Below are 23,010 nucleotides of genomic sequence, written 5' to 3'. Positions count from 1 at the left end.
GAGAGGCTGAACAAGTTTCACTGGGCTGCACAGCCACCATGTGGCAAAAAACAAATATTTGAATCCTAAGTCTTTGGCAGTGAAGGTTTTGGGAAGGACCTAACGTGATCCATGAAAATGGATGACCAGAACATAAAGGGCACAAAAAGCAAGAGAACTGTGCGTGCTGTCCTGAAGTAGGACCATGCATGGAAGGTGGGGGGGGGGGGTCTGACCTGAGGGCATGAACTGTGAAGGGGGCTGCCTGCGAGGCTCAGACTCCTGGAAGCTGGCCTCCCCTCAGAGGTATCTGTCCCTATGGTCAAGGAGGGATGGGCCCAGGGTCTGCTAGGGCAAGTATTTCCCTCCTTCCAGCCTGTTCTAGAAACCTGAGGTTTTAGACACTAGACCCAAGCCCTGAAGTTCCACATGTCAAGTTAGGCTGCTCACCTCTCATAAAGTGATGGTAACAGTGAAGGGGAAAGAAAGGAGATGGATTCCAACAGCACTCCACCCCATCCTCAGCCATGTTTTGGGCATGAGTTACAAGCTTAAATACACAGGGATCTGAGGGCCGGAGGAGAGAAGTTAAAAGACAGCCCCCCCCATAAATTGGACCTGTTTGATTTTTATCTGAGTCCTTACTTTGGGGAAGAATCTTTAGAAGTTATCTAAGTTATTATTGCTATCATCCTGAGCCAGGGTAAACAAGCCATTCCTGTGTCTTTACTGGAGGGAGGTGTGGGCTAAGGAAGCTCTGTTGTGTCTTAGGGGTAGAGCTCTCCAAGGACATGTACTGGGCTGCTTGTGTCTGATTCTCGGTGGTGTGGCTCAGGGAGATCATAGTGTGGATAAAGTGAGTATTTATTCTCATTTCTAGAGCCAACCAATCACTAGCTCTGTCCCTGCCATGCTGCCCCTGGGTAAATTGTAGACCTCTTTGACTCCATTTCCACATCTTTAAAATGGCTAACCTGGCCCTAGATTTCTGTTCAGAGGACTTCCTCAAGGCCAGCTTTGCTGGGGATGCCAGACAGGGAAGCCTACAGACAAAGGGCCTAGACCAGGCAGGTGGTCACCCCAACCAGCCCCAGGGAACTGCTGTGAGCTTGGGCAACACTTTGGACAAGCTGGGAATTGGAAATCAATGTTGCCAGATCAATCTGCTGATCTTTCCAGAAAAAAAAAAAAAGCCCCATATCTGGAGTTTATCTGAAATGTCCAGATTTTCAGGTGGTGGCAATTAACAGAAAAACACTCAGCAAGCCAGCATTGTACAAGTGCCAAGATGATATTCACCCCAAGTGCACCTCGCCTGGGGGCCTGGAGCCTGGGCTCTCCTAGCTATAATCTCTGACCTCCACTACCTCTCTGACCTCTGCTTGGCCTAACCAAGCAGTAAGAGGGCCCTGTAGGGAGGCTCTTCCTTCTCCTTGCATAGGAAAGTTATGAAAAAAACAAAGGGCTGGAATGCCATGGGGCAGTGGGAAGGACCTGGCAGGGATTCCAGGAAAGGTCAGGGGTGGTGAGTGAAGGAACAAAGCCAACAGAGTGGGGTATACCACAGAGCTCCGAGCTGCTTCCAGGAGGAGGTTAGAGGGTAATGCTGGTTTGAGGCTCCCAAAGGAAGGAAAATAAGTTATTCTGAGCCTGGTGGCCAGACCTGCAAACAAACTTACTGGAGAGTTTGGAGCAAAGGCTGACTGGCAAATCTGGCACTGGTGAGGCAGCTTCGAGCTGACAGAGGTCATTTGCCCTCCAGTGGTGCACCTGCGCTGCCTTTACTCAGTCATGAGCGGTGAGGCTCATTATTCTTCTCTTATTGTGGCTCAGAATCTTCTAGTCATCAGCCCCAAGGCACATAAGGTCTGTGACTGAGAATCTTGGTTACCTGCTTCTGGGCACACAGGGTTGGAGTGGTCCTGGGTCTTGCTGCCTGTGACAGACAGACTCGAACATTCTTTCCTACCTTGGCCCTTCCTGGTCCTGAGAAGCCAGAGCCCTCCTGAGCCTTTGTCTTGGCATGTGCTAGCACCTATGGGCATTTCTCCTGAAGGGACAAATTCAGACCTTGGTGGTGAGTTCTGGCCCCTAAAATGCTGTATTCTGGGAAACTGAGAGCCACATACATGGCCTCTTTGACACTCTCCCAACAGCAAGCACTGACGGTCCTGAGATCTGCCTCAGTGACAAGACTGTCCCATAGAGCATCTGTGACAAGTCATAGGACAGAAGCTGGATGGAAACAAGAATTGGCCACACAGAGATTATCTTTGCATCAGTTCTAAGACCATGGGTGAAAACATCCTCTTATACTTGCCTTTATTTTATTTACTTATTGATATTTACCTTTTTATTTTTTTATTGTGAAAATACTGTACAGAGGGGTTACAATTACATGAGCAAGATAATGAGTACATTTCTTATCAAGCATTGTAGTCTCCTCCTTTGTTTCCCCTTCCCATCCCATCCTCCCCCTATATTTACCTTTTTTCTGTGTGTGTGTGTGTGTGTGTGTGTGTGTGTGTGTGTGTGTGTACCAGTAGTGGAGCTTGAATGCAGAGCCTCAAGGCTCTTCCTTAGCTTTTTTTGCTCAAGTCTGGTACTCTACTGCTTGAGCCATACCTCCATTTCTGGGTTTTTGCTAGTAAAACAGATAAGAATCTCTCATATTTGTGTTCCCAGGCTGGCTTCGAACCTTGATCCCTCAAATCTCAGTCTCCTGAGTAGTTAGGATTACAGGTGTAAGGTACTGGCACTCAGCATACAGTTGCTTTTAGGGGCACAGAAATTGGACAGGTCTGGGTTCCAGTCCAAACTGCCATTCCCAGCTCCAGGACCCTGCATATCTCTTCCTCTCTCTGAGCTATTTGCACATGGGTATCATAGAGTCCCAGGAGAACCCTCAGAAGATGGTTAGGAGCTTGTGGTGGGGGGTGGGCAACCTAATCCTGCATACAGCGACATTCCATCTATAGCAGCCCACACTGAGGTCACAAGGTAAAGCCAGCTCCTCCCTGGGGGCCGGTGTACCAGGCTGGCTACGTCCATAGGTATAAAGGGAGCAGAGAACAGGAGCTTCCTCACCTTCCCTCCACACCCATTCCTCCCAGGCCTCTGCCTTGAACTTTTGCCTCATTCTCTCATTCTAGATGTAGCAATGCTTATTGCTACCTCTAAAAGCAAGAATGGAAGTAGGCAGAGGGGTGTGGGCAGACAGACGGCTGACAGAAGGACTGACTACCTCATCAAGAAGGAAGAAGCATTTAGTGAACACTTTCTACATGCATTGTATTCCAATGTAGCTCCCCAGACGTGACTGATGCAACCTGCCAGTGAGCTCGAGTTCACACCATGTGCAAGAAAAGGGCCAGACCACCGCTTTAACCCCCACCCCCACCCCGGTGGTCTCAGCAGGAGGCAAAACTGGTATGGAGGAAGAATTGGAAATATGTTTTCAAGCTTTCCTTTTTCTTTTTCTTTTTTCTTTTTTCCCTTATTTTTGGTTGGCCATGGAGCTTGAACTCTGGGCCTGGGCACTGTTCCCTCAGTTATTCAACTCAAGGCTAGCTACTTGAGCCACAGCACCACTTCCGGTTTTCTGAGTGGTTTATTGGAGAGAAGAGTCTCACGGACTTTCCTGCCTGGGCTGGCTTTGAACTATGATCCTCAGATCTCAGCCTCCTGAGTAGCTAGGATTACAAGTGTGAGCCACCGGTGCCCAGCTTTGTTTTCAAGCTTTTTAAGGCCAGGAGGAAGAGAGTAGCTGGAGACTCCATTGGGATAGAGTAAGAATCTCGGTACAACTGTTTGTGGTTGTGGAAACCATGAGGGGAGGATTTTGTGGGAAGGGACTCAAAGATTCCAAGGAACCTGGCACTGGTGGCTCATGCCTGTAATCTTGGTTACTCAGGAGGTTAAGATCTGAGGATTGCAGGTTGAAGCCAGCCCAGGCAGGAAAATCTGTGAGGCTCTTACCTCCAATTAACCACCCAAATTCCAGAAGTGGAGCTGTGGCTCAAGTGCAAGAGCACTAGCTTTGAGTACAGAAACTCAGAGACAGTGCCCAGGCCCCAAGTTCAAGTCCCAAGAACAGCACCAAAAATGAAAAAAAAAAAAAGATTCTGAGGACACTAGGCATAGTGGTACATGCCTATAATCCCAGCACTCAGGAGGTAGAAGCAGGAATAAGATAGGTCTCAGGTTCTCGAGTCCCATCTGGCTTGGGCTACATAGTAAGAACCTGGTCAAGAAAGAGAGAGAAAGAAAAAGAAAAAAAGAAAGGAAGGAAAAGAAAGAAAGGACAGGAAGAGAAAGGTAAAAGAAGAGAAAGAAGAAAAAGAAAGGAGTGTGGGAAGGATGAAGGGAGAGAGAGATTGAGAGAAAGAGATTGAGAGAGAGATTGAGAGAGAGAGAGATTGAGAGAGAGAGAGAGAGAGAGAGAGAGAGAGAGAGAGAGAGAGAGAGAGAGAATCAGACCATCATGAAGTCCCCGTGAAGAACATTTGCTTGGGCTGGACCAGCTGGGGAGAGAAGGAACATTAATAAGGAGCACTGCACAACAGCATTGTGTTAATGTGGTGGTAAGAGTTGCTTTCAGTGGACTTAGTGCCCAGGTTGAATTTGAAGGCAGGAAGCTTCGGTTCTCTTAAGTGCTTTCTGCACTAGGTGGGGAGGACAGAGCTCCCTGCCCTTCAACTAAGGAACCGAAGGAATAGCTGATCAAAGAACACAAGCAGGGCTGCAGCCAGGGACCCAAATTCAGGCCATCCACTAGGTGGACCTCCACAGTTAGTGAGATGCTAGAGGAGAAGGTTCCCATCTCCCCAGGCCTGTGGTTGGGGGAGATGATCCAGAAGTGATGACAGATCTGTCAGATGTAGAGAAGCTAGAGGTAGTGGCTCCAGCTGGGCTTGGGCTGTGTTACCTAACTCTGTGTGTGTGTGTGTGTGTGTGTGTGTGTGTGTGTGTGTGTGTGTGTGTGTGTGTGTGTGTGTGTGTGTGTGTGTGTGTGTAGATTTACCAGGAAAAGAAGAGAGGAGAAGAAAATGGTCTTCACTGGAGATCTGCCTGTGACAGGTACTGGGCTAGGTGCCTTCATGCCTCTCCTCTTTGAAAATGCATGACACATAAAAATTTGAACGTGTCCAGGTGTGGTAGTACATGTCTGTAATTTGTGAGGCTGAGGCAGGAAGATCGTGAGATTGAAGCCAACCTGGCTACATGGTGAGACCCTAAGTCAAAAATAAAAAAGTTGTTCATGAGTGTTTGTGATACTGGAGACAACCCAACTGTTTATGAACCAAATAACAGCAAAACTAATGTAATCTATCCATACAGTGGAGTATTATTCAGCCACAAAAAAGAATGAAATGTCAACATATGCTACAACACGGGTGGAGATTATTGAAAGAAGCTAATTACAAAAGACCCATCACAGACTGTATGATTTCATTTGCCTGAAATATCTAGATAAAAGCAAATCCAGGGGCTGGGAAGGTGGCTCAGTGGTAGAGCAAGCTTGCCTTGCATGCTTGAGGCCCTGGGTTTGATTCCTCAGTACCACATAAGCAGGGAAAAAAAAGCCAGAAGTGGTGTTGTGGCGCAAGTGGTAGAGTGCTAGCCTTGAGCTGAAGAGCTGAGGGACAGAGAGTCCAGCCCAGAGTTCAGGCCCCATGACTAGACCAAAAAAAAAAAAAAGCAAATCCAGACAGGCTGAAATAGATCAGTGGCTGCCTTGAGCTGTGGAGAAAAGGACGGGGGAGGGGGGCACTATTGATGGTACAGGGCTTCTTACTAGGGTGATAAAAGTCTTGTACCATTAGGTAGTGGTGATGGTTGTATGATTTTGTGGGCTGTGAGTTTTAACAGGGTAGATTTTATGGTATGTGAATTATGTCAATGAAATCAGAAAACAGTCATCAGGTTACTAGGTACCTTTTGTATGGATTGCAAAATGCTGGCTTGAGGGGGCTCAGGGTCTTCGTAGCCCTTTCTGAGTTTGCCTTCTAGTACTGAAGATGGAGAAGGAAGTAGTCTGGGAGTGTCAGGGGAGTCCTCAGGTTAGTTTCCAGGCTCCACAAGGCCATGCTGAATGAGGGGAAACTCCAGTTTGTGGGGAGAGGGACTTGAAACAATGGGGTTAGCTTCCCACAGGAAGTGGGGCCTCAGCAAGAGGAAGGCCCTGGTCTCTATCTCAAAGCTTGGCTGGAGTCTCCCAAGGCTGGACTTCCAGGTTCCCTGTGGAGACGTGGCTCCAGAGGCCCTGGGAGAAGCCTTTGAAGGCAAGCTGTCTTCTTGTTGTAGTGTTTACCAGAGATAAAAAGCCAACACACAGGGAGGCCAAGGATCCAAGACAGCCCTGCCTCTGACCAGCCATCATGCCATTTGTCCCAAAGGCATTAAATGGGATGAGCTCTGAGGGCCCTTTCTCACTGACCAGCTGTCTGTCTGTTTGTCTGTCTTGATATAGGATTTGGGGACTGGACTGGCTATTAGCAGGGTGGTACGCTATGTTGGAGTATCTGTTCTATGTACACCCAGAAAAAGTCTCAACCATGATTCTGGACCCTGCATTGACCCCTGTTTCCAGCCCCCAACACCCAGCTCTGATCCTTGCCAGAGCCAGACAGACCCTGGCCCAGACTCCAGGAACACATGCTGTCTTATGGCTGGAAGCCAAGGCTGGCGGAGGCTGCAGGCTCAGCCCTGCTGTTGGAGCCATTGCTCGAGAAGTTTCTGAGAAGCAAGACCAACATTCTCTCTTTAGTAGATCCACTCGGGGAGCAGGGTGACTTGAGAAATAGTAGGTCCCTGGCAAAGCCATATGTGTCACACCCTGTCAGGAAGGGCCGCTCCACGTATCCTGACCTAGGTAGGAATCAGGAAGGCTCAGATACACACCAACTCCTAAGTTCCTGCCTACCTCCCCCTCCTCACCCCACGAATCCCTTCTCCGGGATTTTTAGTTCACCTCCTGGCTGGTTGTCTCACAGGACCAGCAAGCGAAGGACCTCAGATGCCAGACAAGGACACCAAAGCTACAATGGTCACAGAAGACACATCTGTGGGCAAAGCCTGCCCAGAACTCCAAGATGTGCAATTACGTGCATTCCACAGCATCAAGGTACCTCTGGGGCTGGGCAGTGGTGGGATCTTCTGGAGAAGGGGAGGCTGGGGATCCAAGAGATGGTGTACAAATGTCACTCTTAGCTTGGTTTGGGTCACTGAGAAGGTTCTCTCCTTCCAGTGAATAAACAGGTTCTGTTCTGTGGGAAGGCTGGGGAAGAGGCCTCTTGTCTCCCATTTCTCTAATGAAATAATCCTGTGCTGTGTAAATACCAGACTGTCCTGACCCCACAAGGGTGGCCCTAAATAGCCCACATAACCCACAGATACCTCTTGTGCCAGGCCCTATGCCAAGTACGATTCATTGTTCATGCATGATGTATTCCTTTTGTTTCCCCCTTGATGCTGTGGATTAGAACCCTGGGTCTCATTCATACTAAGCAGAAGCTTTACCACTGAGCCACCTTCCAAGCCCTCATCATGTCCTCAATTTCCACCATCACTCTAGCAAGCTGGGTCTTTGTCATTGTGCAGATGAGCAAAGAGAGACTCAGAAGAACAGAGTGCAATACATTAAGCTCTAGAACAAATACCCTCTTTTTTCTTTTTTTTTTTGCCAGTCATAGTGCCTGAACTCTGGACCTGGGCGCTGTCCCTCAGCTCTTCAGCTCAAGGCTAGTGTTCTACCACTTGAGCCACAGTGCCACTTCCAGTTTTTCTGCTTATGTGGTGCTGAGGAATCGAACCCAGGGCCTCATGCATGCAAAGCAAACACTCTACCACTGAGCCACCTTCCCAGCCCCAAACAAATACCCTTTTTTTAATTGAAATTCTTTGAAATGGGTTTTTCAATGGGAATTCAATGGATTTTTCCGGTGCAAGGCCATAGGCAGGCTAAGTTGTTTGAGGGTTGAGGGGTTAGGTAGAGCTCAGAGTAGGGGCTGGTCTCCAGGCCAGTTGTAGGGGAGGACTAGGTAGGAGTGAGGTAGAGGAGGACCTGGGCAAATCACAGAGAGCTTCCTGGAGAAGGGAGCAGGATGGTGGAATAGGGAAGAAGGTCCAATCCAGTCCTTGGAGAGCTCTGAGGATCAGAAGGAGCACCTACCATTCCTGACCCCGCAAAGCCACTATATTTAGTCATGGGGTCTCTAGTCACCCCCGGACCCCTGAAAAGTGTACCCAGGACAGCTTTCGTAGTATTCAGATTTATGGAAGAAGTCATAGGTTGCTCTAATAACCAATTCTCTCTCTCTCTTTCTCTCCCCCCCCTTTCCCTCCTCCCATGTGTCCACCTCCTCCTGTGTGGCCCCCATCTCTGTTCTGTGGGATCCCACTCTCTCTGTGTCCCCACCCCATCTCTGTATCCCTGGTGACCACTCACCTCCAACTGTGCCCTGCCGCCTGTTCCCATCACTGTGCCCGTCCACAGTTCTTCGTCCTGTGCCACAGCCTGCTGCAGCTGGCGCAGCTCATGATCTCCGGTTATCTCAAGAGCTCCATCTCCACGGTGGAGAAGCGCTTTGGCCTCTCCAGCCAGACCTCAGGGCTGCTGGCTGCCTTCAATGAGGTACTGAGCCCCAAGGGTGGATGCCAAGGGAGATTCCTTCCAGCCTCCTCTCACTGTCCACCCTCCCAGGGTCCTCCCAGGGCCCTCGGCAGCCCCCACATTGTGAACCCCCTTCACATGTTCCTCCTGCTGCGTCCTGGCCCAGAAGCTGGCCAGCCACATACTCAGTGTGGAGGTCCAGAGGAGACTCCTCCCTCTTGGATCTTCCTTGTGTGTGTAGCTATCTTCTAATACCCCTGGGCCTGCCCTGGGAGAGCACTTCACTGGGAGACATGAAGGAGCTACCCAGGGTCCTAGTGTCTACTTGCTTGCCCTCTGACTCCTTTATTTTTTAGGGTGCTGGGGTTGGAACTCAGAGCCTCATGCTTGTTAGACAAATATTTTATCACTGAGCCAAACTCCCAGCAGTCTTTTTGAGACTAGCTGTCTGGGTGAGTGCTTAGACCACAGTCTGACTATTTACATTTCCTAGGGGGCTAGCTAGGAGGACAGGCGTGCCCCACTAGGTCCAGCTATTGGTTGAAAAGGATCTTGTGAACTTGTTTTTCTTTTTCTTTTTGGCCCAGGTTAGCCTTGAATGACAGTCCTCCTAATCTCAGCCTTCCAAGTCGCTCAGATTATAGATAAGAGCTACCAGAGTCTGGCTTCCTTTATGTATTTCAGCCTGCTATTGATTGTCCTAGGAAAGAATCAAAGAAAGTCACTGGTACTGTCTGAAGAGAGGCTTCAATTACAGCTAGAGCTCTCTCTGACCTTGGGGTGGCAGGAGGGAGGGTGATATGGTGATGGAGTATCTGTCTTCAGGATTGTGGGAGGGAGGTGTGATCTTATTCAGTGTTGTGCCTTGCTGACCCCCATCCATAGCCCTCGGCCTAGGGCTCACAGCTCTTTCCAGGGGAGAGTGAATGAGCCACTCTGAGTGGATTTGGACATCAGAGGTCAGCTATGCCCCTCCCTTCTGCACCAAATGTCACTCACAGAAAGAAGCTGTCTCCCCCTCTCCTACCCATCTCCCCCAAAGAGCTCTATAAAATTCTCTCCCTGGGGGTAATCATATTTCTCCTGACCCAAGGCCCACTAGCGGCACAGTGCCTTAGTCACAGATGTGACTCAGACGCACCTCAGACATTGGAAGGGAATGAGTGCACAACTGGAGAATGGACCGTGGTCCTCCCTCTCCAGAGTCAGTCTCCCCACCAGTACACTGCTAGCATGGCCTCACTATCCTTCAAAGAGCCTGGGGCTCAGCCAGCCACAAGCCGGGAAGCACAGGGGCAGAGGCACCTGCCCTGTGAGCGTCTAAGTCCTTCCAGTGTTGAATCCCAAGTCTGTGATTGTAAGGCTAGAAATGCCAAGCTTCCGTCTTCTGGCTTCAGCTATACTGCATTTGTGTGTCTCATTCATGGTGTTCCTGAGACAAAATCCCTTTCCTTGATTGCCCTCTCTCTCCCGCATTCTAACACGAAATTGACTTTTTAGCTTCATCCTCATTTCTCTTTCCTAAAAGGGAAGTGAGAGAATTCTAAGAAGGGGGCATATTTATAGCATAGATCTTAAGAGTCTGTTGTTTGTTTCGTACCAGGGCTTCATGCTCTTGCTTGACTTTTTTTTTTGTTGGGGGGTCCAGTTGTGGGGCTTGAACTCTGGGCCTGGGCGCTGTCCCTCAGCTCTTCAGCTCAAGGTTAGCGCTCTATCACTTGAGCCACAGCACCACTTCCAGCTTTTTTCATTTTGCTTATGTCGTGCTGAGGAATCGAACCCAGGGCCTCATGCATGCAAGGCAAGCGCTCTACCACTGAGCCACCTTCCCAGCCCAGCTTGCTTGACTTTTTTTTTTTTATCTAAGGCTGGCACTGTACCACTTGAGCCACATCTTCATTCCTGGCTTTTCTTTTCTTTTTTTTTTGGCTGATAAAGTTGGAGATGAGAGTCTCTCAGATTTGTCTCCTGGGGCTAGCTTTGAACCAGGATCTTCAGATCTCAGCCTCCTAGGTAGCTAGGGTTACAGGAGAAATCCAATAATAGTGTGTGTGTGTGTGTGTGTGTGTGTGTGTTCGTGTGTTCCAGTCCTGGGGCTTGAACTCAGGGCCTGGGCACTGTCCCTGAGCTTCTTTTGCTCAGAGCTAGCACTCTACCACTTGAGCCCCAACTCCACTTCCAGCTTTTTGATAGTGGAGATAAAAGTCTCATTGACTTTCCTGCCCAGGCTGGCTTCAAAGCACAATCCTCAGATCTCAGCCTCCTGAGTAGTTAGGGTTACAGGCATGAGCCACTGACAGCTGACTCCAGCGATTTTTATTCAACCAGCCAGTCAGTCATCCAGATGAGAACATTGAAGGCAGCACTAGAGAAAGAATGGTGTAGGCCCCTGGACTCTGCTCCACTTTAATCAGTATCTCTCTGTCCCTTTGCAGGTGGGAAACACAGCCTTGATTGTGTTTGTGAGCTATTTTGGCAGCCGAGTACATCGGCCCCGTATGATCGGCTGTGGGGCTGTGTTGGTGGCCCTGGCAGGCCTGCTCATGAGTCTCCCTCATTTCATCTCGGATCCATATCGCTATGACCACAGCAGCCCTGGTAAGAGCAGGAAGGGCTGGGCAGGAGACTGATGGGTGCTTGCAGTCCTGTACCAATGCTAGGGCCACTGCAGGCCTGCACTGAGTGGGAAGGTGCCGCCCAGGACACCTGCTAGTCCTCCCCATCCCCATCCCCGCACTGTCCCCTGAGCCAAGCTCAGGTGGATCTCTCTGGTAGGTCCCAGGAGCAGGGTATGGAGTAATTCCAGGGCAGGGGAGAAGCCTTCTAGTCCTTTCTTGGTGTGAGCTAGCTCATGTGTGGTTTCTTTGGGGTAAGGATGAACTTAAAACAGCCTGCTTTAGGATCTAATGTGGAGTGGATCCTAAAGGAAACTCTTGAGAAACAATAATAACAAGACACTGCTCCAAGCGCTTTATGTGTAGTCATGCATTTGATTCTCATAAACAACCAACACACTAATAAAAGAAAGAATAAGTGAATGAACAAATAAAAAAAATGAAGAAAAGTTGTTTTTCCAGGAATGAGGCTGGAACTTGGGGCCTGGGCACTATCCCTGAGCTCTTTTGTTCAAGGCTAGTGCTCTATCACTTTGAACCATAGCTCTACTTCCTGTTTTCTGATAGCTTATTGGAGACAAGAGACTCAAGAACTTTCTAGCCACGGCTGGCTTTGAACTGTGATCCTCAGATCTCAGCCTGCTGAATATCTAGGCTTAAAGGCATGAACTACTAGTGCCCAGCAAAAATGAAGGAATCTTAAGAATAACAAAACCTTGTTCAGCCCAGTGAAATGTTGTTGTAGGTCGACTTAAGAAAGACCCAAGTTCATTCTATCCCTCTCCTACTTACCTATCAGCCTCCCCACCTCCTTATCCTTTCTTCATCCATTCATTCCTGCATCTACACATCCATCTGTCCATCCACCTACCCACTCATGTATCCATTCATGCATCCATCCACCCATATATCCATCCATCCATACATACATACATACATGCATCCATCATCCATCCATTCACTCATCCAGCCAATAGTCCATGTAACTTACTCTTAATACTACCCTCCTGACCCCTCCCAGAGCATTCTAGTCCTTACCTCCAGAGAGCTCCCAGTAGACAGAAGAAAGACAAGCAAAACACCCAACATGTCAGTTGCATGAGGGGAAGCATCCCAGAAGAGGAGCCCATGCCCCCAGCCAGGCATCAAGTTTCCCAGGGGAAAGCACAGCCTTTTCCCCCCATCCTCCTAGCAGCTCCCACCTCTGGAGCCACCAAGACCAGGGGAGGAATGATGAAGCAGATATGTCCTTTGACATGTGGGTTGGAGTAAGTGTGAGCGATTCCCTGAGTAAGGAAAGAATCATGTTTCTGGAGGGGGCTGCAAGGGGCTGGGGGTAGCAGTGGAGAGAAGGCCAGCATTGTATTGCCAGTGGAGGCAGGAATGAACCAGCAGAGAAGGAGAGTATCTGAAAGATGCAAAGGGGGGGGGGGGCATCCTGGCCTGAGTGGATAGCTGTCAATAGAATGCTAGCTAGTAATATTTCCTTGTATTTCTTTGTCCAGAATTTCCATGTCAGCAGAACTTTTTTTGTGCAAGGCACACATGTCCCCTTTTTAAAAATTCACTGCCAACCCTGATTAAAGCCCTTCTCCCCTTGGCTATAGTCCCTTGTATTTACTAAGGGAGTGTCATTCTGTGATACACCCTTGTCCTGTTCTTCATCCATCCTTCCTCCAATATTTCTACAGATATATGAAGTGCCAGAAAAACAGCAGACAGGCTCTCTAGAATAATCATCTCATCTAAGGTCCAGTAGATAAGAGCACCATTCACAACCTACCCTCTCTGTGGTCAGAGTCCTCACTATTTCCTCCCAGGTGGGGATACTGAGGCTCAGAGAGGAGGTAACCCACCCCACCCCCACCCCCATCCCCAGCCTGTAGCCATTAGAACTATGCCTACAGCCCTGCTCTGAACTGATGAACTCTCTACCTTTGGAATTCTCATTTTTAGCAAACTGTGGTTCTAGAAATTTTATTTAAGAGGGTCAGAGGGGCAAGGGTCTCTGTTCAAGTCAGACAGTGAGGCCAACATGCAGGATTTTGACCTTAGGTTGCAGGGAGTGGCTCTCTGAGCTTTGCTGGCTTTCACAAAGGGAGAGCTTCATAGAAAAGGCCACTTTGTGCCCACGTTTGGCATAATAACAGTGTGAGGGTCTCCTCAAGTTTGCTCAACAAATATTGGTGACCCACAGGGAACAAATGCCTGGTACTAAATTAAGTAATTAGTCATTCCTGCATTCTGTGTCTGTACCCTGAGCTGACACTGTGTCCTTAAAATAAACTCCAAGGAACCCTCTATGGCCCTGCTGGACTTCCCTCCCTCTGCCTAGTTCTTCCTGTATGCCTGGCCTGTTCTCATGTACTTTGATTCCACTCTCTCTCTCTCTCTCTCTCTCTCTTCCCCTTTTCTCTCTCCCCCTTTCTCTCTTGCCTCTCCTCTCTAGCTCTCTGTCTCTGTCTCTGTCTCTCTGTCTGTCTGTCTCTCTCTCATTCTGTGTATGCACATGTAATCCAATGCTGGGGTTTGTACCTTTAAGGGTCTGGGTGCTGTCTCTTAGCTTTTTTTACACGAGACTGATACTCTACTACTTGAGCCACATCTCCACTTCCAGCTTTTTTGTTGGCTAATTAGAGATAAGAGTCTCGGGGATTTTTCTGCTTGGACTGGCCTTGAACCTCGATCTTCAGATCTCAGTCTCTTGAACGGCATGATTTCCCCCATCCTGAACTTGCTATACCCACATGGTGCACTTTTGAGACTCAGAGGTTTATTCATACTATGATGACTTCCTGGACCCACCTTTCTTGCCTCTCTTTCTAGAAAATCCTGTTTTTTCTTCTGGACTCAGTTCAAATTCTAACACTCCTTCCCATTTTGACCATCTCACTTCACCTAAGAGCCACCATGACCCCAGCACTTTCAAATGGCTCTGCTTTGAAAGGTAGCACAGGAAAGTTTAATAGCAGAGAGTCAGAAGCCAGACCACTTGGGCATCCACAGTCCCTTGTGTGTGCTAAGTGCTGTGTGCATTCGCTATGATTGTTTCTTTATTATCATCTCTCAGAGGACATGTTACAGGACTCCAAGACTTCCTTGTGTCTGCCCACAACCTCGGCCCCAGCCTCTGCTTCTTCCAACGGCAGCTGCTCAAGCTACACAGAGGCCAGACATCTGACGGTGGTGGGAATCATGTTTGCAGCACAGACCTTGCTAGGTGTGGGTGGAGTGCCCATTCAGCCCTTTGGCATCTCCTACATCGATGACTTTGCTCACCACAGCAACTCACCCCTCTATCTTGGTGAGGATCATTTTATCTCTTGGGTCCTGATAATCCGGTCAGGTTCAACTGGGAGGACGAGAGGCCTAGGGTGGAGGCTGGGCATTGAGTTCTTGGCCTCTAGCCCCATGTGGCTAAGAAAGGTGTGGAGAAGCCTTAAAGAGGTCCTTAGTCTTGATGGCAAAGGTTGGCCTGCACTTGAACGTGAAGAATGGACTGGTACCAAGCTGCTGAGGGCAGCCTGGGACAGAGGGTCCTAACCTAGGCCTGTGTTACAGGGTTCCTGTTTGCAGTGACCGTGATGGGGCCGGGCATGGCCTACGGGCTGGGCAGCCTCATGCTACGCCTTTATGTGGACATTGACCGGATGCCAGAAGGTGAGCCCCAGGAGTGTGCATTTGTCTCTAGGGCCACACCGATGGTAGCTAACTGACCAGTGGCCTCCTAGGAGACAATGAACCAGCAACCAGCAGTGCCACTGACCTTGGACATGCCTTTCACCTTTCTAGGCCTCAGTTTCCTCATCCTTGAGAAAATATCTGGCCTGTCTCCCAAAGCTGCAACCATCTAGTGAGGCGACAGAGGTGAACTCAAGTGGCATCACAGAGGATCTGTGCTTGCTCTCCCTTCTATTGCCGAAACCCTTCCCCAGACCCTCAGCCCAGCATGTGTGGGCAGGCAAAAACAAACAAACAAATTTTTAAAAATCTCTGCCTGGCCCACGGAGAGCTTCGTGTGTCTTTAGAGAAACCAGCCTTGGGAGATCCGTGGGGACCATAGCACCCTGGGACAATTTAGAACAGGACTCATGGCACATTTCACCTTGGGCTTCTTCCTGAAGGAATGTGAACAAAGGGTCCTTCTAGTCCTGACAACCAGAGTCTGAAGAAACGCTAGATCTGGTCTCTGATCCACCTAGAGGCCAGAGTGGGCCAATGGCTGGGGTTCAGTGTAAAAGTGGCCAGGGCAGAGGAGGAATGTCTGTGATGCCAGAACTCCTGGGCCCTCAGGGCTGGGATGGGTTCCTATGAGAACATGCCTGCTTGTAAGCTCTGGGCACCTTCTGCCTCTTACCTAGAAGTCCTGTCTCTCATCTGAAGGTTTTCCAGAAGGTTCTAGAAGCCTTGGGGTGGGGAGAACATGTATATGGCTGAATGGATATTTGTTCTTTAATGTTTGTTCTCCGGATGTCTCCACCCAGGACAGTTCTGTACGACAGTCACTGGAGACAGTCCTGACCTTCTAGAAGGCTAGGACCGAGTCAGACAGGGCTGTGATTGAGTCCCTTGCTCTCCCTGAAGGAAAAGTCCTGGGAGCTATGTTTCTTAGGTTTGCCAAACACCCCTCTGCTCTGTCTGTGCAAATATAGTGTTTCCCAAGGCCTTCGTAGCAGAGTAGGTAGGACAGGCAGATCTTGCCTTCTGCAGGTACAGACTGGCTTGTAGTTGAGGAGGAATTGGAAAATGTATGTGAACTTTCTCTAACCTAGCACAGAAGCAAGTGAGGAGTAAATCAAGTCCCCTCTATACAAAATTTGCCCCCATCCCAGCTCCACAGACTGCAGTGTGCCTGGAACAGCTCAGGGTCCAGCACATGGAGAAGCTCCTACACAGTGATAGTTGGTACATTTCACTCTGGTGTTGCTTCAGGCACCCAGCTCAACCTCAGGCTATGAAGGTTTTAAGTTGTGCACTGCAGCCCAGAGGTACACTGGAAATAATCTAGTAAAGCCACATACCTTTACACTCTATCCTCTGGTTAGACTGAGTGGGACTTCAATGATGCCAAGGAGTTTTGACAAACAGCCCCAGTGATTTTGTGTCTAGCCAGGTCTGAGAACTACAAACAGCTCTGTTATTTAATTTAATAATAGTAATTTAATAATAATAATAGTAGTAGTAGTAGTAATTAAAGAAGGAACAAAGGGACAAATACTTTATTATAATATTGTTTGCATGTATTGGGGCTTTGATTTTTTTTTTTTTTTGGTCAGTCATGGAACTAGCACTGTCCCCAAGGCCTGGCCACTGTCCCCAAGCTCTTCATCTCAAGGCTAGTGCTCTATTACTTGAGCCACAGTGCCACTTCTGGCCTTTTCTGTTTATGTGATACTGAGGAATCCCGAACCCAGGGCCTCATGCATGTGAGGCAAGCACTCTACCGCTGAGCCACCTTCCCAGCCTGGAGCTTTGAATTTTAAACTTTTAGTTTAAAATTCATTTTAGCTTTACATGTATTCTTTTCTATAATTGTCACAAGCCTATGATATAAAATAATGTTTAGCTAAGCAAGTAGTGCAAGCCTGTAGTCCCAGAGCTCAGGTGGCTGAGGCAGGAAGACTGGAAGTTTGAGGCCATACTGGGCTACATAACAAGATTGTCTCAAAAACTACACACACACACACACACACACACACACACACACACACACACACAAAACCATCTTTGTCCCCAATATGTCTCCCAAAGCACTATTAATATCTGTGTATCACAAAGGAGGAAATGGAGGCACAAAGAAATTCAAGAGCTTGCTCCAAGTTATAAGTTATTAAAGGGTTATCTAGTAGTTTATTTCTAACTCTATGACCTTGACTGCTATACCATATTACCTTAGTAGCTAAAGAAGCTAAGGCCCAGAAAGAAAGTCAAGTTCTTCCTCTTCACACAGACCATAAGTGGCAAGGGCAAGACTAGAATGCAAGTCTCCTGATTCCTGGTCCTGGCTGCCTTAGTCCCAAAGGTCAGTCCTAGGGTAGTGTCATAGAAGTGACAGCCTATCCTGGCCTTATATTACCTTCGTTTTCTCTTCCAGGTGGTGTCAGCCTGACCTCAAAGGACCCCCGATGGGTGGGTGCCTGGTGGCTGGGCTTTCTCATCTCTGCTGGCCTGGTGGCGCTGGCTGCCATCCCCTACTTCTTCTTCCCCAAGGAGATGTCCAAGGAGAAGCATGAGCTCCGCTTCAGGCAGAAGACCTTGACTGGTCCAGCCTCACCTGTCAGCAAGGTAAGTCCCCTTCCACGTCCCGCCCTAGGCCAGGCTCTGGCCCCAACTCACTGAACTTCCTCCCTTGCGGGCTTTGCACTTCACTGCTATCAAGCTTGACTGAGTCCTAAGCATCCTCCAACAGCTTCTCACAGTGACTACCACAGGCTCCTTCCATGGCTGAGGAGAGCTAGGACCAGAGAAAGTCACAGATCCAGCCAGAGAGCCCTGGAACATAAACCCAGACCTGCCTGAGTCCATGCTCCTCAGCGCTGGTCATTTAGAGTCTTGTAAATTCTGAATACATTATAGGAATGGAAAGAATTGAAAGCCATAGGAATTGGTGTGGGAAGACTTTCCGGAAGGAAGATTTGAGCTGGACCTGCTAAGATTTGAGGAAGTATAGAAAAGAGAGGTGCAGGCATTGCAGTGACAGAAGCAGCCTGAGCGAAGGATTTGGCCTGTAATCCTAGCTACTTGGAAGGCTGAAATTTTGAGGATCTCAGATTGATGTCAACCCAGCAAAAAGTCCATGAGACCCCCATCACAACCAATAAAAGCTGGGCCTGGTGACACCTGCCTGTCATATCCCATCTACTTGGAATAGTCAATAGGAGGATCACACTCCAGGATGATGGGGGTGGGATGGGAGGAGCGAGACCCCATTTGAAATGTAACTCCAGTGGTAGCATGCCTGTCTAGCAAGTACATGGCCTTGCGTTCATTCCCTAGTACCACCAGTAAGCACAATTTAAAAGAAAGAAAGAAAACTGTGCAAGACAAGGAGAGTTTGTGGAGAGAGCCAATGAGGCAGCTATGGCGACAGCTCAGGCAGGAAGCAGAGCACCAGCAGGTAAAAGGGACTGCTCAGACATGCATTTTCATTCTTCTTGGAAGGCTCCAGAAGCGATGAAGGGCTGGGCTAATGCTGGGGCTAAGCTAGGGAGTAGGGGTTAAACCAGATGTGGGAAGGGGAGTTCTGAGGGGAAAGGAACTCAGCTGAAAACCCCTGTGTTCCCATCCCAGTCCTGCCTAGCCCAGGCTAAAATATGGTAGAGATGGCATTCTGGTAGCTTGAACAAAACTTCCTGGGAGATGGGGTGATTGTAGAGGAAGGCTAGAGGCTGTGTTGGTTACAGAAACTCTCCAGACTGGGCCCTTGGATAGAGAACGCCAGTGGGCAATGGGGTGGGACAGGTGGGTGAAGCCAGGACCACTGTGCTGGGCTCGGTCACATGCCAGCCGTGTGACCAGGAGTGGTCAGTCACTTCCTCATTGTCCTGCTGTGCAAGGTTCAGAAAAGGGGCAGAAAAGGTTAAATTCCTAGTAGAGCAATATGCCGCGTGCCTCGGATTCAGAGAAAGTGCCATCCTGTGTGGGAACTGCTGTGATTCCTTCCTGGAGTCAGTTTTTGAGAGCTCTGTGTTACGAAGCTGGTCCCTGCCTGTGAACCTGTCTGGCTGTCTCCATTATTATTGTGTCAGCACATTGGAGAGGGGGTGTAGGGAGGGGAGGGGGTGAGAGGTTCTTTAAAAAGCACTGAAGGCTGAGCACATGATGATTTGCTTCCAGCAGCTCTGAAGCAATAAACATTGATGTGAGAGGACTGTTTCCTCCGCCTCCTTGGAGCTGTCTTGGTGGCGTGGCTAGCGCTATGGCTGCCTGGCCTGATCCACTATAACTACTGATGGAGAGGTGCACAGGTCAGGAGGACAGGCCCAAGTAGACAAAAATTGACTGCTGGAAAGTTCAGATCCCAAAAGCTGGAACTGTGTCTGCAGGAATGGGAAAAGGGAGAAAGCAAAGGGTAGGGCTGTTTTGGAAATCACTTCAAGTATCCTTTCCTTAGGCTTAGGATTCAGGGGGCCTCCAAATGTCATCTAAAAGTAAATTGGGTTGGGAAGGGGGGGGTTGGTGTTGATATTGGGGCAAGGACCCGGGGCCTGGGAGCTACCCCTTGGTTTTTATGCTCAAGGCTGGTACTCTAGCACTTGAGCTATATAGCTTCACTTCTGGCTTTTTGGTGGTTACTTGGAGTTAAGAGTCTACAGACTTGGAACCATGATCCTCTGATCTCAGTCTCCTGAGTAGCGGGAAGTGTGAGCCACCAACTACATGACTAAATGTCATGTAGTTTTAAAGGTATCAAGGGGATGGTGGCACATCATATAAAGACTGAGACCCACAGAGAGTCTCTGGCCTCAGTCTACCAGTCTGTATAACAGGCAGCAGGTCAGATAGAGTCTGCCAGCTGTGATGGGTCTGCTGCTGCCTCCTCTAAAGGATTCCTGTCTCTGCAGTATTTTCCCAGGTGGGGCTGAGGGGTACTTCCACATTCCCTGATCGAAGGAGCTCTGAGAAAGTAAAGAAAGGCCAGGTGTGGACAGCTATAGGAAGCCCAGAAGATAGTTCAGGTTTCTCCCAGTGGTGCCTGGCAAGAGGGTTCTTCAGAGTCTCTGGAGTAAAGATAGTTTCTTAGGGACTCCCAAGAGGGATCTCTCTCTCTCTCTCTCTCTCTCTCTCTTTCTCTCTCTCTCTCCCTTTCTCTCTCTCTTTCTGCCTGGGCACTGTCTCTTAGCTTTTTTTTTTTTTTTTTTTTGCTCAAAGCTAGCACTCTACCACTTGAGATACAGCTCTGCTTCTGGATTTTGGTGGTTAATAGGAGATTGGAGTCTCACAGAATTTCCTGCCCTGGCTGGCTTTGAACCGAGATCCTCAGATCTCAGCCTCTTGAGTAGCTAGGATGACAGAAGTGAGCCAACTGGTTCCTGTGCCTGGAGAGCTCTCAAGTAACACCTTCAGCTCGCAATTCTCTGAAGCATGCTGACCTCAGCCCTCACACAGCCTTTAGAACGAGATTTCAACGGGGGAAATGGTTCTGTTATTTAAAGCCTACCCTGGTAGGAACCTGGCCAGTGGTTTCCCTACAGACAGGCCTCTTATGTTAAGGACCTCCTACCCTGCCCAATCTCTGAGACCACTGGGCTCTCTGACCTTCCTAGAGGAATCTATGTGTCTGGTCTTTCCAGAATACCCCTGGAAGTCTAGAATTCTAATTTTACATCATTTTAAAATTCTGTGCTTCTATACTTGGAGATACTGAAGTACTTCTGTTTTATAATTCTGGAGTTTAATGCCTAAAATCATCTGTGACTCCCCAAATCCACTTCCTTAAATGGCTACACTTCAGTTAAGAGTCTCCGAAGTCCATTGTCTCCCCAACATTCACCGTGATGGAGAATGGCCAGGGGCAGGGATGAGAGTGGGCATGTCTTTAACGCCAATGCTTAGGGCTAGTCTGTTGTGTCTGCCCACTTCTTCAGGGGCTTCCTTGTCCCCTGTCCTCTTTGCTTGTCTTGCCCCCTTTTCTGGCAGCCTAGAAACTACCTTGTGTCCTTCCCCATCCCTGTTAGTTCAGGACTGTGACTCCCTCCTCACCCTACCTGTCTCTAAGATCCAAGGGCTTGAGAATGGTCTAGTTCAACTTCAGCCCACCTTTATGGGTGGAAAGATTGAGACCTGCAGAAGAGCAAGGCAGTACCAGGGCTTGCTGGCCACTGTACTTGTTCATAGAAGGCCGGGTCCTGGTCCCAAAGGGCTGAGCTGGCCTGGTCACAGACCTTCATCATGTATCAGGCTGAAAGCCCCTTGGGGCTGATCTACTGGAGTGGTTTTCAACAAGTACCCTTTATAACTCTAAGGATGCTGCTATACAGAGAATGAGGAGAGATGCCCTCATGCGAGGCTCAGACACCTCCCCCTCACCACACACACACATACTCTTACACTTCAGACAGAGCTAGGTACTACTTTTTTTGTGTTTTTCTATCTTTGTGTGCTCTATCGCTAGGCCACATCCTCAGCTGCCTAACCTTTAGAACAAGATTTCAACTGGGGAAAGGATTCTGTTGCTAAAACTTGTTGACCTAGTCTAATACTTCCATCTGACTGAGGCTAAGAGAGATGAGAGTAGCTGATCTGGCCCAAGAGAGAGGGCCAGAGAGTGTTCCTGGTGGATGGGGCATCCTTGGTGGCAGACAGGGAACATAGTGGTGTCAGCATCATCCTAGCCCTGCTCTGTTACTTGCCTACTCTGAAATCTGTAAAATGGGTATAAATAAAACATCTACATCTTGGGATTGTTGTTAGTTTAAGACAAGGTCTTGCTATATAGCCCAGGCTTTGTGTCGGTCCCTCAAGAACTGGTTTATAGGTGTGTGCCATTCTATACTACCTGGAGGTTTTTTGTCAGAATGAAATGAGGCAAAGACTGGGAGTGTGGCTCAAGCAGTAGAGCATTTGCTTAGCAACCTTGAGGCCCTGAGTTTGAATTCCAGTACTGGATGGATAGACAGACAGACAGTTACAAAAAAAAAAAAATATATATATATATATATATAGGTATATAGATAGATAGATAGATAGATAGATACCTATATATCTATCTATATATATATAGGTATATATATAGAAAGAGACACACACACACACACACACACACACACAGACAGAAAGAGACAGAGACAGAGATAGAAACAGAGATAGAAAGATATGAAGAAAAGTATGGAAAGAAAGTGGTTCAATACAGGACATTCAGGCTAAATCAAAAGGAACTACTCTCCAAACCAGGTCTTAAAAATGGAAATTAAGGGACTGGGAAAGTGGCTCAGTGGTAGAGCGGTTGCCTTGCATGCATGAGGCCCTGGGTTCGATTCCCCAGCACCACATAAGTAAAAAGAAAAAACGCCGGAAGTGGCGCTGTGGCTCAAGTGATAGAGCGCTAGCCTTGAGCTGAAGAGCTGAGGGACAGCGCCCAGGCCCAAAGTTCAGGCCCCATGACCAGACCCTCCCCCCCAAAAAAAAGGAAATTAAAACACACACATATTTTTCCTAATATTCTCCTTAAATGCTCTTTTTTTGTGGGAGGGGGATGCTGATCCTAGGGCTTAACTCAAGGCCTGGGCACTGTCCCCAAGCTCCTTTGGCTCAAGGCTAGCACTGTACCACTTGAGCTCCACTTCTGGCTTTTTAGTAGTTTATTGGAGATAAGAGTCTCAAGGACTCCTGGGATGGCTTCAAACCACCATCCTTAGATTTCAGCCTCCTGCATAGCTAGGACAATAGGTGTGAATCACACAATTAATTTTAATTAAAAAGTAAAGACATCCTATATTTGTGGTATTCCCCAATGTTTTGATGTATACCTAAGTTTGGAAGGTCACTCAAGCTATTTAACATAAGCATTACATCACGTGCTTATCCTTGGATTGTTGGTGACAAAAAAATACTTATAAATCTACTCTCTTAGTGATCTTCACTAAACACATACCACATGAGTAGATGGCATTGCCATGGTATGCAATAGGTCACTGGAACTTACCCCTCCCATTTACCAGAAGTTTTGTGTCACCAAACATCTGCCTAATCCTTGCCCCACCCCAGTTTCTGTGGAAGCCACCATTTCATGATCTGCTTCTGAGTTCAAATGAGATCACACAGGCTGTGTTCTTCTGTGTCTGGCTTATTTCACTTAGCACA

General features: G+C 48.4%; 1 protein-coding gene across 2 annotated transcripts in view; it reads left to right on the top strand.

Annotated features, from left to right (window-relative positions):
- The window catches only part of Slco2b1 (solute carrier organic anion transporter family member 2B1), a 46,136-nt gene that overhangs the window by 5,016 nt on the left and 18,110 nt on the right, over positions 1-23,010 (top strand). For both annotated transcript variants that reach the window (XM_042689013.1, XM_042689018.1), the window contains exons 2-7: positions 6,975-7,105; positions 8,477-8,614; positions 11,029-11,191; positions 14,279-14,512; positions 14,770-14,868; positions 17,303-17,493. In XM_042689013.1, coding sequence (XP_042544947.1) covers positions 6,975-7,105; positions 8,477-8,614; positions 11,029-11,191; positions 14,279-14,512; positions 14,770-14,868; positions 17,303-17,493 — 956 coding nt within the window. The remainder of the gene's footprint in view (positions 1-6,974; positions 7,106-8,476; positions 8,615-11,028; positions 11,192-14,278; positions 14,513-14,769; positions 14,869-17,302; positions 17,494-23,010) is intronic.

Source organism: Dipodomys spectabilis, unplaced genomic scaffold, assembly GCF_019054845.1.
Source record: "Dipodomys spectabilis isolate Male_0828 unplaced genomic scaffold, ASM1905484v1 ptg000003l, whole genome shotgun sequence".
In the NCBI taxonomy this organism is placed as follows: Eukaryota; Metazoa; Chordata; class Mammalia; order Rodentia; family Heteromyidae; genus Dipodomys; species Dipodomys spectabilis.
This window is presented reverse-complemented; position numbering and strand designations above follow the sequence as displayed.